Source organism: Enoplosus armatus, chromosome 18, assembly GCF_043641665.1.
Source record: "Enoplosus armatus isolate fEnoArm2 chromosome 18, fEnoArm2.hap1, whole genome shotgun sequence".
NCBI classification, from domain to species: Eukaryota; Metazoa; Chordata; class Actinopteri; order Centrarchiformes; family Enoplosidae; genus Enoplosus; species Enoplosus armatus.
The window spans coordinates 9938454-9951884 of NC_092197.1; the positions used below are offsets into that span (position 1 = coordinate 9938454).

At 40.4% G+C, this 13431-nt stretch overlaps 1 protein-coding gene and 1 non-coding gene across 2 annotated transcripts; both read right to left on the reverse strand.

Moving 5' to 3' along the window:
* Positions 1–5275: 5275 nt before the first annotated feature.
* Positions 5276–12911, reverse strand: ddx54 (DEAD (Asp-Glu-Ala-Asp) box polypeptide 54). Its single transcript, XM_070924572.1, has 20 exons — positions 12740–12911; positions 11458–11584; positions 11218–11288; positions 10925–11113; positions 10734–10783; positions 10581–10622; positions 10392–10487; positions 10165–10286; positions 9953–10014; positions 9170–9301; positions 8822–9032; positions 8582–8713; positions 8259–8480; positions 8094–8167; positions 7793–8002; positions 7000–7148; positions 6780–6893; positions 6561–6671; positions 6354–6448; positions 5276–5841 (listed from the first exon to the last, which is right to left on the reverse strand). Exons 1-20 carry the CDS (start codon positions 12857–12859, stop codon positions 5558–5560), a joined length of 2613 nt encoding a protein of 870 aa, XP_070780673.1. The 5' UTR covers positions 12860–12911; the 3' UTR covers positions 5276–5557.
* On the reverse strand, positions 12539–12610 carry trnac-gca (transfer RNA cysteine (anticodon GCA)). The gene has a single exon. It is a non-coding gene; the product is annotated as a tRNA-Cys (tRNA).
* Positions 12912–13431: the final 520 nt, after the last annotated feature.

Genomic DNA, 13431 nt, shown 5'->3' on the forward strand with positions numbered 1-13431 from the left:
CTAATTTAAGGTTCCCTTTAAGCGTCTGCATGGCAGGTTGTTCCAAACATCTTCATGAGCTGCCTGTTTCCAAAACAAAGACGCAGCACTGTAATTACAATATGACAATAAACCGAGCTAACCAGCAGTTGACCCAACAACGTCTCAGCTCCACCCAGTCTGAGGAAGCAGCCCTGTGTGACCCTTCATGAGAAAACAAAAGAACATCCCATTAAAGATATTCATCTGTTAATGAGATGTCAGCAGTTTTCTGCACAGGAGAATTAAACTGCTGAGGCGAGAGCGGCTAATGTCAGTCATGTTGGCCCTGTCATTCCTCAAGTGGCCTTTTTGCCTCGTAAGCGATAGCCTGAGAAAGGGCAGCAATCTTATCATCGGACGGAGCACACGGAGAGGAGAGGAGAGGAGAGCCAGACTGCAGGGACGGCTGCTCGGGAAAGAAATAAACAGACACAACACACTCACATATCTGCAAACAGATAATGGATTAAGACTAATGAGATAACTATGGGAAAACTAAATACATTGTTCATGTACTAATCCAGACTGAAAGGACCATGCCACATCTTACCATGCACCCCATTAACTACACATCATGTATGTACAGTATATGTTTCACATGATTGCTGCCATTTTTAAAAAAAAAAAACATAAGATTAGATTCAACCACCAGATTCAATATGTTTTCTTCTAATTTGTCCCTTTCCACAGAGGCAGGTTGTGTATGCTGATATGGGAGTATCAGACAGTGTTATCCAGCTCTGCTCTGATTGGTCCAGTCTGAGAGTAGAGTGACTCTTACATTATGCAGATCACAACCACCAGAGTGATGATGATCTCGAACAGATCGAAACATTTACTGGGAGCTATCAATGCAGTGTGCAGGTCTTTTGTCTAACTTTTGTCTTCAGTTTGTTTTTGTGAAGGTTTTGGATGTCCGCACTTTACACTCTGTTCATTTGTCCAAACCACAGCACAGCTTTTTACAACGATTTTGTATCTTCCAGGCATCCGTTAGTCATAATTAATTTCACAATGTTATGAAAATCAACTTGCAGAGACCTGAAATGTTATGCTGATGTAGCAATGAAGACTGTATCGCAACCTCCCTTGTTAGTGCACTTAAGGACAAGCAGCCAAGTCTTAAGTCAGAGTCAGCTCATGAGCCATGAAGTCAGAAAAGGGAGAGATGTGCTTTTCCACAAGGCACTGAGATGAACCAAAACGAATGGGTCTATCAATGGGACACTGGTTGGCAAAACAATGACCAGCAGTAACGCAAGGTTTACACAGATTTGTAATAAAAGCTTGGTCAAAAGTTTCAACTTCCCACCTGTTCAATTGTGGACAGTGGTTAGACAATGTCCTCCACAGCTACATATACACACAGACAGCACAATCCCGCTGTAACTACTGCCTTCAGCATTTATATCCCACTGTTATGAGAGCAGCAGTCCTCTGATGCTCAGGCTCTTTGGCGTATCTCAAGTGGATGCTGTGTCAGTCCTGGGAACCCTAAACAAAGATAAAGTTGCCATTCCTGATGACTGGAGAGCGCTGGGGGGGGCATCGGACGAGGAGGGTGAGGGATGGTTTCACAGAAGACGGGACGTGAGGTAAAGGCAGGCTGTGGCTCGGTATCTCTGCGTGAGGATTAACTGACATTGTAGGCAACGTAACCTCCTTCACTCCAGTTTGTTCCGGTCCCAGATAGTTAGGGGACGGACAGTACAAATGCCCTATCTGGATGTTGTTATCCACAAATGACTTTTTACAGCTAGCCCATGGAGACATGCAAATACCCCCTCTTTCACAGAAAAGCCTGATGGACTACTGAGGATTAGTGACATGGAAATGTTGTGAATGAAAATTTGTTTTTGAAGTCAAGTATTCTTATTCACTTTTTGTCTCTTTGTCTCATATTTATCTTAAAATGCCTCTAATTAGATGTCTAAATACTATAGACATATAATAAAATTAATTAGGCTGCTTTAATCAGTTTTAGTATCACTTTCAATGGGATTACCCTCCTTAAGAGAAATAAAAATAAAACAATTCTATAAAAGTAAATCAACGTATGTACAATAAATAAAGAAATCTGTACTTAAATTTGTAAAAAAAAAAAAATTAATTGGAATAAGATCATATTGCAAAGTATTTTATCTGGGGTAAGATGCTGTATACTCAATCCAGAATTCCTTTATTAAATGTAGCTACATTTAAATTGTTTTTCTATGGCATGTAGTGTATGTATGCATGTAAATAAATATATAATACAAGAATTTTGTTCTACATGTGTGATAACATAGTTTTAGTTTTTATAATAATATGTAGCTTAATTTTCTCTATGGGTAACAATATAGTATATATAATACAGTATAACAACATTATAATTATAATTATTAGTGTCAAGTGTCAAAGTTTTGCAAATATATGAATAAAGCTGACATTATTAAGATATAAATATACTGTGGATTTGTTTTAATATAATGAATATTGATACAGTTGTGACTTCTCATAAACTACACAGCAAACTGAAAGTGATGTGTTTTATGAATGGATGTTATTTGGAAGATCCCCCTGCTATGAAATATGACAGTGCTCTGCGGTGTGTCCTGTGACAATCTCCATGGTGACTCTGCTGTGTTTGGACCAAATACATTCTACTAACCATTTTCTTCCATCTTTAGCAGCATTCACACAGACGACTGGAGGGCACAAATCTTTATGGAAGAGCCTCGGCCCACGAGTAACGGCAGCCATGAATAACCTATGAGCTTGCATGTGCTCATATCATCAAAACACAGCTAGCATTGTAACCACATCCAGATGGACTGAGCAACTCATCTCCCTCGCTTTCATTGGTGTAGTGCTGCTCTTTCCGCTGAGGCTGCTGTGCATGTGGTCATGTTTTACACCTTTGCAGCAGCTGAAGAAATGAGAAAATTCTCCTTTGCCCGATGATCGACTGTTGTATCTCCTGCAGGAAATAAATTACATGATCATTTGACATGTAGTCAGAAAACAGTCAGATGTGATGCTTCTCAGATGTGAGGCAGCCATTCCATTATTGATGGCAGAAAAACACAAATTTAGCATGCTATTGCAATGACTTTTTAAATAAACTGTTAAATTATGACATAATAAAATAAATCTTAATGAAAATTAAATGAACAGCACAACTTCTGATTTTTTTAGAGTTTAGGTGAGTCTGGTTTGGGTTAGTATGATGAAAATATGAATATTAAGGGAAATATTACCAAAAAGACACAATAAAAAAAACGTAAAGTAATGGTAGATTTTAAAGGCAAGACTTCAAACTAATAATTAAAACGTCAGCATATTCATACTAAGATGTATCTATTACAGTCGTTTTATAACACACTTGAATCATACTACTTAATAATATTGTAATACAAGACTTACATACAAGTTCTTTCTAAATATTATGTCTAGCAATCTCTTAAATTCTAATATTACAGATAGATATGGATATGTTTCTATTAACTATAAATTATGCACCTGACCTCATTGAAAAATAGTCAATAGTCTTTTATAATCCCTGAATGAAATTCTCTGGCTTTGTTTAAGCATCCAAACTAAATCTGGATATTAATATTTAAGGCAGTTATTATCCCAGTGACATTGCATCTCATTACATATATAATTCTAGATGGCTTATATTCCCCTTTCTTCTCTTGCCATATATGCAAAGTGACCTACCATAAGCAGAGGGGAGTAAACTGGATTACGGAAGTCTCGAAAACGTCTGGGACACCCTGATGTACTCGCAGTGCTTCTTTTCCACCAAAAGAGTGCAGCATCATGCCTTATGAGCCTTCAGCATTGTTTTAAGACACTAATTAAAAGTGAAGGAAGGCAGAAAATCTTAAGCCTTTATCACTGAACACATTCATTTGGTGGATAATAAAATTATTTTTACAGAGGAGATGAATAATGAGAAGCTGAACATTTTGGACCGTGCATTCTCCCTAAAGAAGTGGGTGAACAGAAAACCCACTCACACAAACCAAGTACCTCATTTTTCATTCACACCATCCGCTGGAGCACAAACTGGGAGCAATCCAGACTTTACACCAGCATGGAGAAACGACAAACATAAAGGCCGAAGACAGGCAACAAAGTCACATCAAACAAACTTCCAAAGCTTTGGTTAGCCTGGCTGGGCTTTCATTAAACTAGCAACGGAATTTATGAAAGACCAGATAGAGAAAGTCAGACCATAGTTCCCCTGATGGTAGAAACATTTAATGGAGATATGTAGCTGCAGTTTCTCAGATCTTAAAGATTTTGTTCCATACACAAGATTCCTGCTTTTTAAAAGTTATGGTCCTGAACCAGTGTTGTCCAGTACAGCAAGACTGTACAGATCTGTACATCAGTGGCAACAGCAGCGCAGAGCCTTTCTTGCTAAGATTTAGCAGATTATAGTAGAAGAAACACAGTGTCAAGAAAGAAAACTGGATACACCCTCATTAAACAGAGAGGGGAGGCTTGCATCCCATCTGCTGCCATACCTTTACACGTTCACTACCTGGAGGAGTGAACTCGTGCACAAAGGGTGCCTCTGAGTGGATGTCCTCAATCACTTTTCAAATCAGTTTTATTTCTGCTTGACAACAGAACTAAAGGAGCAATTTGAATGCATTGCAGAAAGTCTTCAACTATTCAATAACCAGTCAGGTATAATTTGATCCTTCATCGAAGTCCTTCTAAGACTTGTGATAACCTACAATACATAGACCTCCTAAAAAATATCCTTATACCATGATACTTAAAAGGGGTTTTAAGCGTGACGATCTCATCCTGGTACTGCTCAGCCTGTGAAACTGTATAATGTTCTGTGGCTCTGCGGGAGCTTTATCACATCTGAGAAAATAACCCTGATGTCGTCATCAGGGGGTCATCTTGGCTTGGGACTTCATTACAGCCTGCTTTACAAACAGGATATAGTTTGAAATGTGGGTGTTTAACAGGCGAAGAGGGTTTAACAAAAAGATGCCATTGGTTGCATTATGGGAAATGTAGGATCCAGTGTTTTGGGAGCTTGACACATCCTGGGAACTAATTCTGACCCACTTTATAGAAGTGGAATACTAAATCTCTTCAGTACCTCTTAATAGGATTAATTTACTCAATCGACATACTTAATTGACATATTTTGCCAAATAAATGTACCAACCTACACATCACATCATGGACACACTTTTGTTTGTTGTATGCAAATGAAGACAAGACAAAATATTGTCTTATTCATATTTGTATTTTGCCAGCAGTTAATAATGTGTATAGACATATCTCAGTACTGCAAACACGCTTAAAAGAGGAAAATCCAGGACATTGGATCATTCTTACACATACTCTGTGTCAAATTCAGAGTTCAGTAGGAAATTATCATCTTGCCCTTTAATTCCATTATCTTCCCAAAGATGGAAGAAAATGGAAAATGGAAATCATCCAGTTCCGTTGTGTTGCCCTCCATCTCAATTATCTCACACCATCATCCCTCCGTGATTGTTCCCCCTCTGCGTCCTCCTCAGAGTCTCTTCCTCATCTTACCCTTCTTTTGACCGCCCCGTCCAAAACCTGACTTCTTAACTTCTCCGAGCCACTGTTTGTTCTTGGTACGGAGATTCTTCAGGCCTCCAGTCTGCAGGAACTGGTGCTTCTGCTGTTTCTTGCGCTGCTTCAGGATCTGCTCACTCGTCTTCAGCTCCGTCCGCACTCTGCGGCCACCGGGCGTCTGCTGCGGTCCTGCAGGCCTCTGGAAGTTAGGGCTCTGGAAGTTAGGACCTCGCCGACCGCGGCCACGACCACGACCTAGGAGAGATGGATGATACGGAAACAAGGATTATGAAACAAACTTGTATTTCTTGATGGTACATGTGGAAACTGAAAAAAAAATGTAGAATGTGATTAAACTTTCTGCTTAGAAAATGAAGCAGACAATTTTCACAACACCTTTGCAGGTTGGGTAGTTAAGATTCAAAATGGCAATATAATAATCTGAAACCAATATTTTGGGAAATATGCTTGGAGTCTACAGTGCCTGAGTTAGATGTGAAGATCGATACCACTTTCATATCTGTCTATTAAAAATATAACGCCCGTTAGCTTAGCCTGGAAGACTGGAAACTGGTGGAAACAGCTAGCCTTGCTCTGTTCAAAAAGTAACAAAATCCACCTACACACGTGTTAAATAACACATCTATTTCTTGGCCACCACCAGTAACATTTTATTATTACTTTTTTTTTTTAACAAAAAAAAACATCAGATGTGATAATGGATTCGTTCTAAAGTGCTGACGTTGAGACTACAGATGCTCTCCTACCTCCTGCTGGCTTCCTCCCTCCTCGTACTCCTCCTCCTCCCGTTTCTCCATCTGAGCCGTCATCAACCTTGTATTTTTTCTTCCACTCCTCGTAACTGACATGTCGTTAAGTGATACAACATCTCAACAGAGAAAGAGAGAGAACAGTCGTGGTAACAGCAGTAATAACGAACAAGTACACAAAGAGAGATTCTGTTGGAAGGATACAAGTTCTTCCTGTTTTTATTGTTACTGATGACCTGTCCACCGTCTGTTTTGATCTTCTTCTTCTGGTCCTCCTTTCCTGTGTCTCTCACGAAGCGCTTCCTCTTACGGTCCCTACAAATGATAGAGAGACACTTAGGCTATGGTAATTGTAGAATCAGAAGCATGAGGTGTCAAAAAGAGAAGGGGGGAGACAGATATAGAGAGAATGAAAATTTTCACCATTTCATTGTGTTTTTGTGCTGGTTTAACCGGTCTCCCTCATCTCCCATGAGGTCCAGGACAGCTGAGGAGGCCTGCTGTTCAAAAGCAGTGCCCTCTCCACCGAGACTTAACCTATCAACACAAGGAAATATGAGCCACAGGTTAGAACACACAGATAATCCATTTTAAATCATGTCTGATGTCTTTTTTTCCTACTTTACATTTTTATAAATCTCACCCTCTCTCAGAGTTGAAGTCTTTGGGTCTGTAGGGGATGTAATACTCCTCGTCTTTGCCTGACTGTCTGCTTCTCTTGTTCTTCGGCCGTTCTTCCCCGTCTTCCTGCGGGCCTCTCCTTTTTCCACCTACCACGGCAGAGAACACCCCCTGGTGGAAACATGAACAATTACATGTAAAAACTGACATCTAAGTTGTGCATTTAAAGTGCTGTGCTGTAACAATAATTGACTTATAGTAATGATGCTGCTCTGTCTTATTTAAGTTTGCAGTGGCCAAAGTTCTTAAAGTTTTATAAAATGTTTTTTAAAGCTGAATTGATGAGTTGATAAATTACTTAGTCAATCAGCAGAAAATGAATTGGCAATTATTTTGATGAACGAATAATCTTTTAAGTAATTTTTCAAGCACATATACCAAAATATTCTCTCATTTTAGCCTCTCAATTCAGTCTCATGAGATAATAAACTGAAAGTCTTTGGGTTTTATACTCTTGCAGGGACAAAACAAGACATCTGAAAACATCTACTTGGGCTTTAGGAAATTGTAATTGTGAAAATTTGTGATTCTTCTCTCCTGTTCCTACTTCAGTTGAATGTGGGACAGTGGTGGGTGACATTTCTTCCATCCAGATGAACTACAGATGACCAAAACACGCCAGATGTGGAGCAATAACCAGAGTTTTGGCACCTGGGCTATATTCTCAGCGCTCTATATACAGATCTTACAAAAAAAACACGCTGCAGATGCTTGGCTTCAAATCATAATACCACAGAGGCATGAGCGTTTCTTGCCTTTAGAGCGTCCTCGTCTTTTCCTGAGGAGTGTGTGAAATCATCTTCGGCGGTGGTGGTGGGGTTGATGGGCCGCTGCAGCCGGCTTTCTGCAGCCAGGTCGTCTCTGTGTTTGCTGAACTTGTCCACCAGCCGTGTGTCCTTGGAGCGTTTGGTCCGCATCACCTCACAAGCCTGCGTCTTACTGTTAGAGTTGATTTCAAAGATAGTCTACACGAAGATGAAAGGAGAATTTTTTTATCACGTTAGCAGGAAATTACAGCACTGTGAGATATCTACATCATTATGTACTGTAACTCACTGATTTGGATTTGTAGCCTTTGATGGCATCAACTATTTGAAGGCGCTCCAGTTCCATTTTCTCCAAACCTGATCCTGAAACAAGATTAATCAAATGCTGTTACCAACTGCTGTCTGAGTATCATCATCAATGTTCTCTTCATAGTTCATCCTCCTCCGAACTGACCTAGTAACGGATGGACAGCCATGCTGGACATATCTGTGCTTTTAACCCGTCTGATGGACTCAGGTGAGGGGTTTGGTCGAGACTTGAGATACTGCTTGTAGGCATTCTCCGAGACATGATGCAGATTCTGCAGGTCCAGGGAGTTTTCGTGAGCCGTGATCAGGTGACAACTTTCGTCATCCAGGATATTCTGAGGGACTCGACCGAACACACCCTCTGAATCTGGAGGAGGGGAGGAGAGGTTGTGACAGCAGAAAGGCAAAGATTGAAAAGTCTACTAGCAGCCCCAGATGTGTAGCACACCAATCTAAAGACCTGCCTACCTTGTGTGTGTTCAAGTGTGGCGAACTGAACAGGCCTTCCAAGGAAGAGGTGAAGGTCGTAGACAAAAGGCATCTCATCTTGACAAATCATACTGTAGGTGGTACCACTGCGCCCAGCACGTCCCACACGGCCTGATGGGAAAAGACTGGTTATGACCCTTATCAACATTTGGTACAATTAAAAAAAGATCTTTAATTAGGGGCAAATAGAGATCTTAATTCTGTGTATAAGCCACTTACCAACTCTGTGCAAGAAGAGCTTGGGCTTGGAGGGGAAGTTGTAGTTGATGACATTGTCCAGCAGGGGGATGTCTATACCACGAGCAGCAACATCAGTCACAATTAGCACCATGGCTTTCCGATTCACAAATTTCCCGATGTTGATCTTCCTGGCAGTCTGATCGAGGGCACTGTAGATGTAGGCACAATCCAAACCTTCTGAGGACAGCAGCTGGAGACCAAAACAAAGGAAATTAAAAACTTAACATAAATCAAAAGCTGATGAGGAAACAACTGGATTTACTGAGAATGTGTGAGGGTTCACCGAGAAAAAACACACACAGAGTTATTCTGTTGTTTGTATCTTACCTCCTTGAGGTACTCGACATGGTGTTTGGTGGCTGCAAAAACCACTGTCTGCTCGTGAGGCTTCACTACGTTCCTCAGCAGATGAAGCAGCAGTGCCGCCTTGTCATCCATACGCAAATGGAAAAATGACAGCTGAGAGAAGACAGGTGAAGTTAAGATTTTGTAGTTTGTAGATTTTGTTGTTGGTAGTAGAGTTGGACAGAAAAGAGAGAATTTAGCTCCAAGCTTTAGATGCATTATGCACCTTTCACAGTCATTTCCGAGTAATGAATGCAAAACAAGTTCGTTATACTTTTTCACTCATCAAGTAAGTATGAGCTTGCAAAGAACACCTGAAGGCAGCACCACGTTTGTGTGAGGGGAAACACTGTATGATGATAGAGCAAATATTGAACCTATGGACCCACAGAGCAGCCGGTTTGATTTTAAAACACATAGATTGTGATTAAAAAAAGCTTTTTTAGTAATTTCATGGTATGTTTTTCATTCTACAAGTCTAACCTGTCAATTCTGGGCCATATCAGCTGTTTCGAAAGACGTTGGAAAACACAGAGATGCACTACTTAATTTATCATGTTTTATTTCAATATATGAACCTTCCATTTCAATAAATAAATAATTAATAAGAGGTCTTGGGTGGAGGCTGCTAACATCACAGTTCTGTAGTAACATGTTACATTATCATAAATTCTATGAGTATCAATGTATCCTCTTTAAAAACTAGGTTTCTATGGAGGAATAATTCTAAATTATTAGCACTTTAGACCAAATTATTTCATTTACCTTAATCTGGTCACTGAGTTTAGAATCCACATCCAAACGAATCAATACTGGTTCAGTCAGCCCTGGAAATATAACAAAGCTTATTTATTTAGCTTGGGTCTTAAGCAGCAGTATGTTATTATGCACATTATTATGGTGATTAAGGTGATTATCTTCAAAAACATCATGATGAAGAAGGATGCCAGTAAAACAGAACTGATTGTTGATCTCACCAGCTCTGGCAAACTCCACTAGCAGTTTGGGCAGAGTGGCAGAGAACAGCAGAGTTTGTCTGGTGTCTGGAAGCCTCCGGATGATCTCCTGAAGCTGCTCCGCAAAACCCATTTCAAACAACCTTAGCGGAGGAAGAACACCGACACATTCATACATACATGCACACGAGAGTCTGAACTGTGAAATGAAAATATGACACCTTTAAATAAACAATTCCATTTCTCACCGGTCAGCCTCATCAAACACCATGTACTCCACATTTTGCAACTTCAGGTTCATCTCCTTGACAACATGCATGAGACGACCAGGTGTGCCGATGATTCTGGGGGGAAAAGGACAGAGATGAGGATTACAACATGCAGTACAAGGATGGGGAGAAAGACATCATCAGGTAGCGCTACAAAAAAACACTTACATGTCAGGGTTTTCATGAAGAGCAGCAAACTGATCGTCCATTCTGGGAAAGAGCAGAGACATTTACATTGATTCCAGGGTTAAAAGGACAACTGTGCAGATCTCAGAGCACAACAGAAAACTAACAGCACAAGAATATTGAGAAGTCACACACCTGTCTCCACCAAGGATCAAGGCGGTCTTTAGGCCAGTGAATTTCCCCAACTACAACACCACAACACAGTGAGGAAAAAGAAAATCAGGGACAGCATTAAAGATTTTTATAATGCAGCTACATGTAACATCAGCCAACTTGAACACCTAAATGAACAACAGCTAAAACATTCATCGGTCTGCTTGTCTGACCTCTTTTGTGAATTTCATGGTCTGCAGGGCCAACTCTCTGGTGGGGGTCAGGATGAGGGCCCTGGCTCCCGTTTGGGCTTGACGGGCCTTCAACTTCTCGAACATGGGCACCAGGAAGGCAGCTGTCTTACCACTGCCGGTCCTAGCCATGGCTACCATATCTTTGCCATCCAAAATCACTGGGATAGTCTGAAGTGGTGAAGAGAAGGATTGGGCGTGAACATACTGCGCTGTTAGAAGTCACAAATGTTTGATTACAGGATCCTGAAGTGGTTGAAGTGGTGCTGACTTACCTTTCTTTGGATCGGAGTAGGGACTTTATAACCTTTCTTCATGACGCCTTTATACACAGGGTAACTGAGACCTGAAATAATACATAATGTAGTTAAACAATGTTGCTCTTGGGGAAATAGTGGACTAGTGAATAGTCAGACTTTACGTCAGCTGAAATGAATATATACAGGTAGATTCTCAATACTGTGAACAACCAGTGGACATGCAGCCCTATCTGGGCACTTTTCACTGGGTCTTACCCATGGACTGAAAGCCTCCTGACTTCTTTTTCTTCTTGTTTTGGGCTCTGACCAGCTGCCTGGTGTCAGGTTCCACATCTGACAGGCAGTCTGAAGCTGCAGGGAACCTCGGCAGTTTCCTCCCTGGCTGTGAGACCAATAAGAAAACACGACAATAGCTTGTTAACAACATGACAGAGGTACCAAAAATCTCTCTGAATTGATCTGATCAGTTGAAACAATATGTTTCTTGTGATGTAAGTACACGTTTTCCTTGAATAATTCTGACAAGATAAAATAACTTTGTATTTCGCCCCCCTTTGTTCTAAACAGTATGAATATGCAAATATTGTCCAAGTTTAACTGCAGGACACAGGATGTCTCCTACTTCACTGTAGAGTCCATTCTCAGTGTATGTGACCTGGAGGTTTCAAGGTTTCCACATCACACATGTATAAGTTGCATACTGGACTGGTCCAAACTAGTTGTGTTGTCACAAAATCCTTACATACATCATACATACACATGTTTAATCTGAGCACAGAGGAACTTTCCCCCTTCAGCAGATGAATATGAAAACAGCCTTGCAGTGTCAAAGGTACATCATTCTGCACAGTGAAACTCAGACATCCAAGTGAAGCAACAATAAGCAAAACACATTTTTGAATGGAGATGGACATAAAGGGATTGATTGATTGATTGATTGATTGATTGATTGATTGATTAGCAAAGCTGTTGATGGATTTTCTGCAGACTGGCTAGAAGTTTAACAAACTAACCCTTTTAGCGCAAACATATCCTGAGATAACAATTGGATATGTACATATGGATATGTAAGATATGTACATAATATGCGGGATGTAGATATAAATGCATGGGTGGATGTATACATATAAAGCAACTGCTTGCTTGTTTCATTGTACTTATACATATCTTAGAAGAAGTGTAATTATAAAGTGACAGATTAAACAGTTGAGGGGACAATAAAACAGAGTGCACTGTATATTGTATTGAGGATATTATGCTATAGTTTATATGAATTCATATTCCAACACATATCAAGTAAATGCTTGTGAATATATTTAACACAAACAAATAACATAGGGGACATCCGGATTTGAACCGGAGACCTCTTGATCTGCAGTCAAATGCTCTACCACTGAGCTATATCCCCGACCACTAAACAGGGACTGGTATGACCTTCTCGTATAGCTGTAAGCTCCTACTACCGTTTGCCATAAACGAGACTAGTATGTCAATACATCAAACGCCGAGTAAGTTATTTTAAAGTATTGTTTCTTACAGAATCATCGTCTTTAACTTCAGCAGCCAGTTCAAAGTCTCCGCCGTCAGAGTCACCCTCCGGCTCTCTGTTGGGTGTGTATCTCCTCTTCTTCGTCAGTTTCTTCTTTCTCTGGGCCATCCTGAAGCTTTAACGCTCTTTTAGATTGCGGGCGGTAACTTTACTGTACAGATTGGGAAATAAAACTAGTCTTCAACACAGCTCATGTCATCTCAACACACAACAACACGGTGGGCAGCCATGTTTGACACACGTGTGAGCTTCTTCTTCTGCTGCTCCTTGTTCTTCCTCTTCTTCTTCTTCTTCTTCTTCTTCTTCTTCTTCCGTTTTGTTTGACTGCTGGTGTGTCGTTTGAAGCTCAACATCGCCACCTATTGCTACGGAGTGTGTGCCTCCAGATAGAGGTCCAATCAGTGTTTTCACATCTATAATTTTACGTATTTTACTCCACCTCCATTTCCTCTTAAGCCATTGTATTGTAGCACGTGTAATTCCTATTATCTTTAACTCCATACAACATAGTTTCTGATGTAATAATATCTCATTTACTGTCAGAGGATACTGATTTGATGAGCCTTACTTCAAAGCCAACAGTCTTAAAGCCCATATCAATATAGTGAAGAAGACTGATACGCTGTTTGAACTCAATAGCAGAAGCAGAAGAGCTCCTGAATCCTGATTTGCAGATTTCA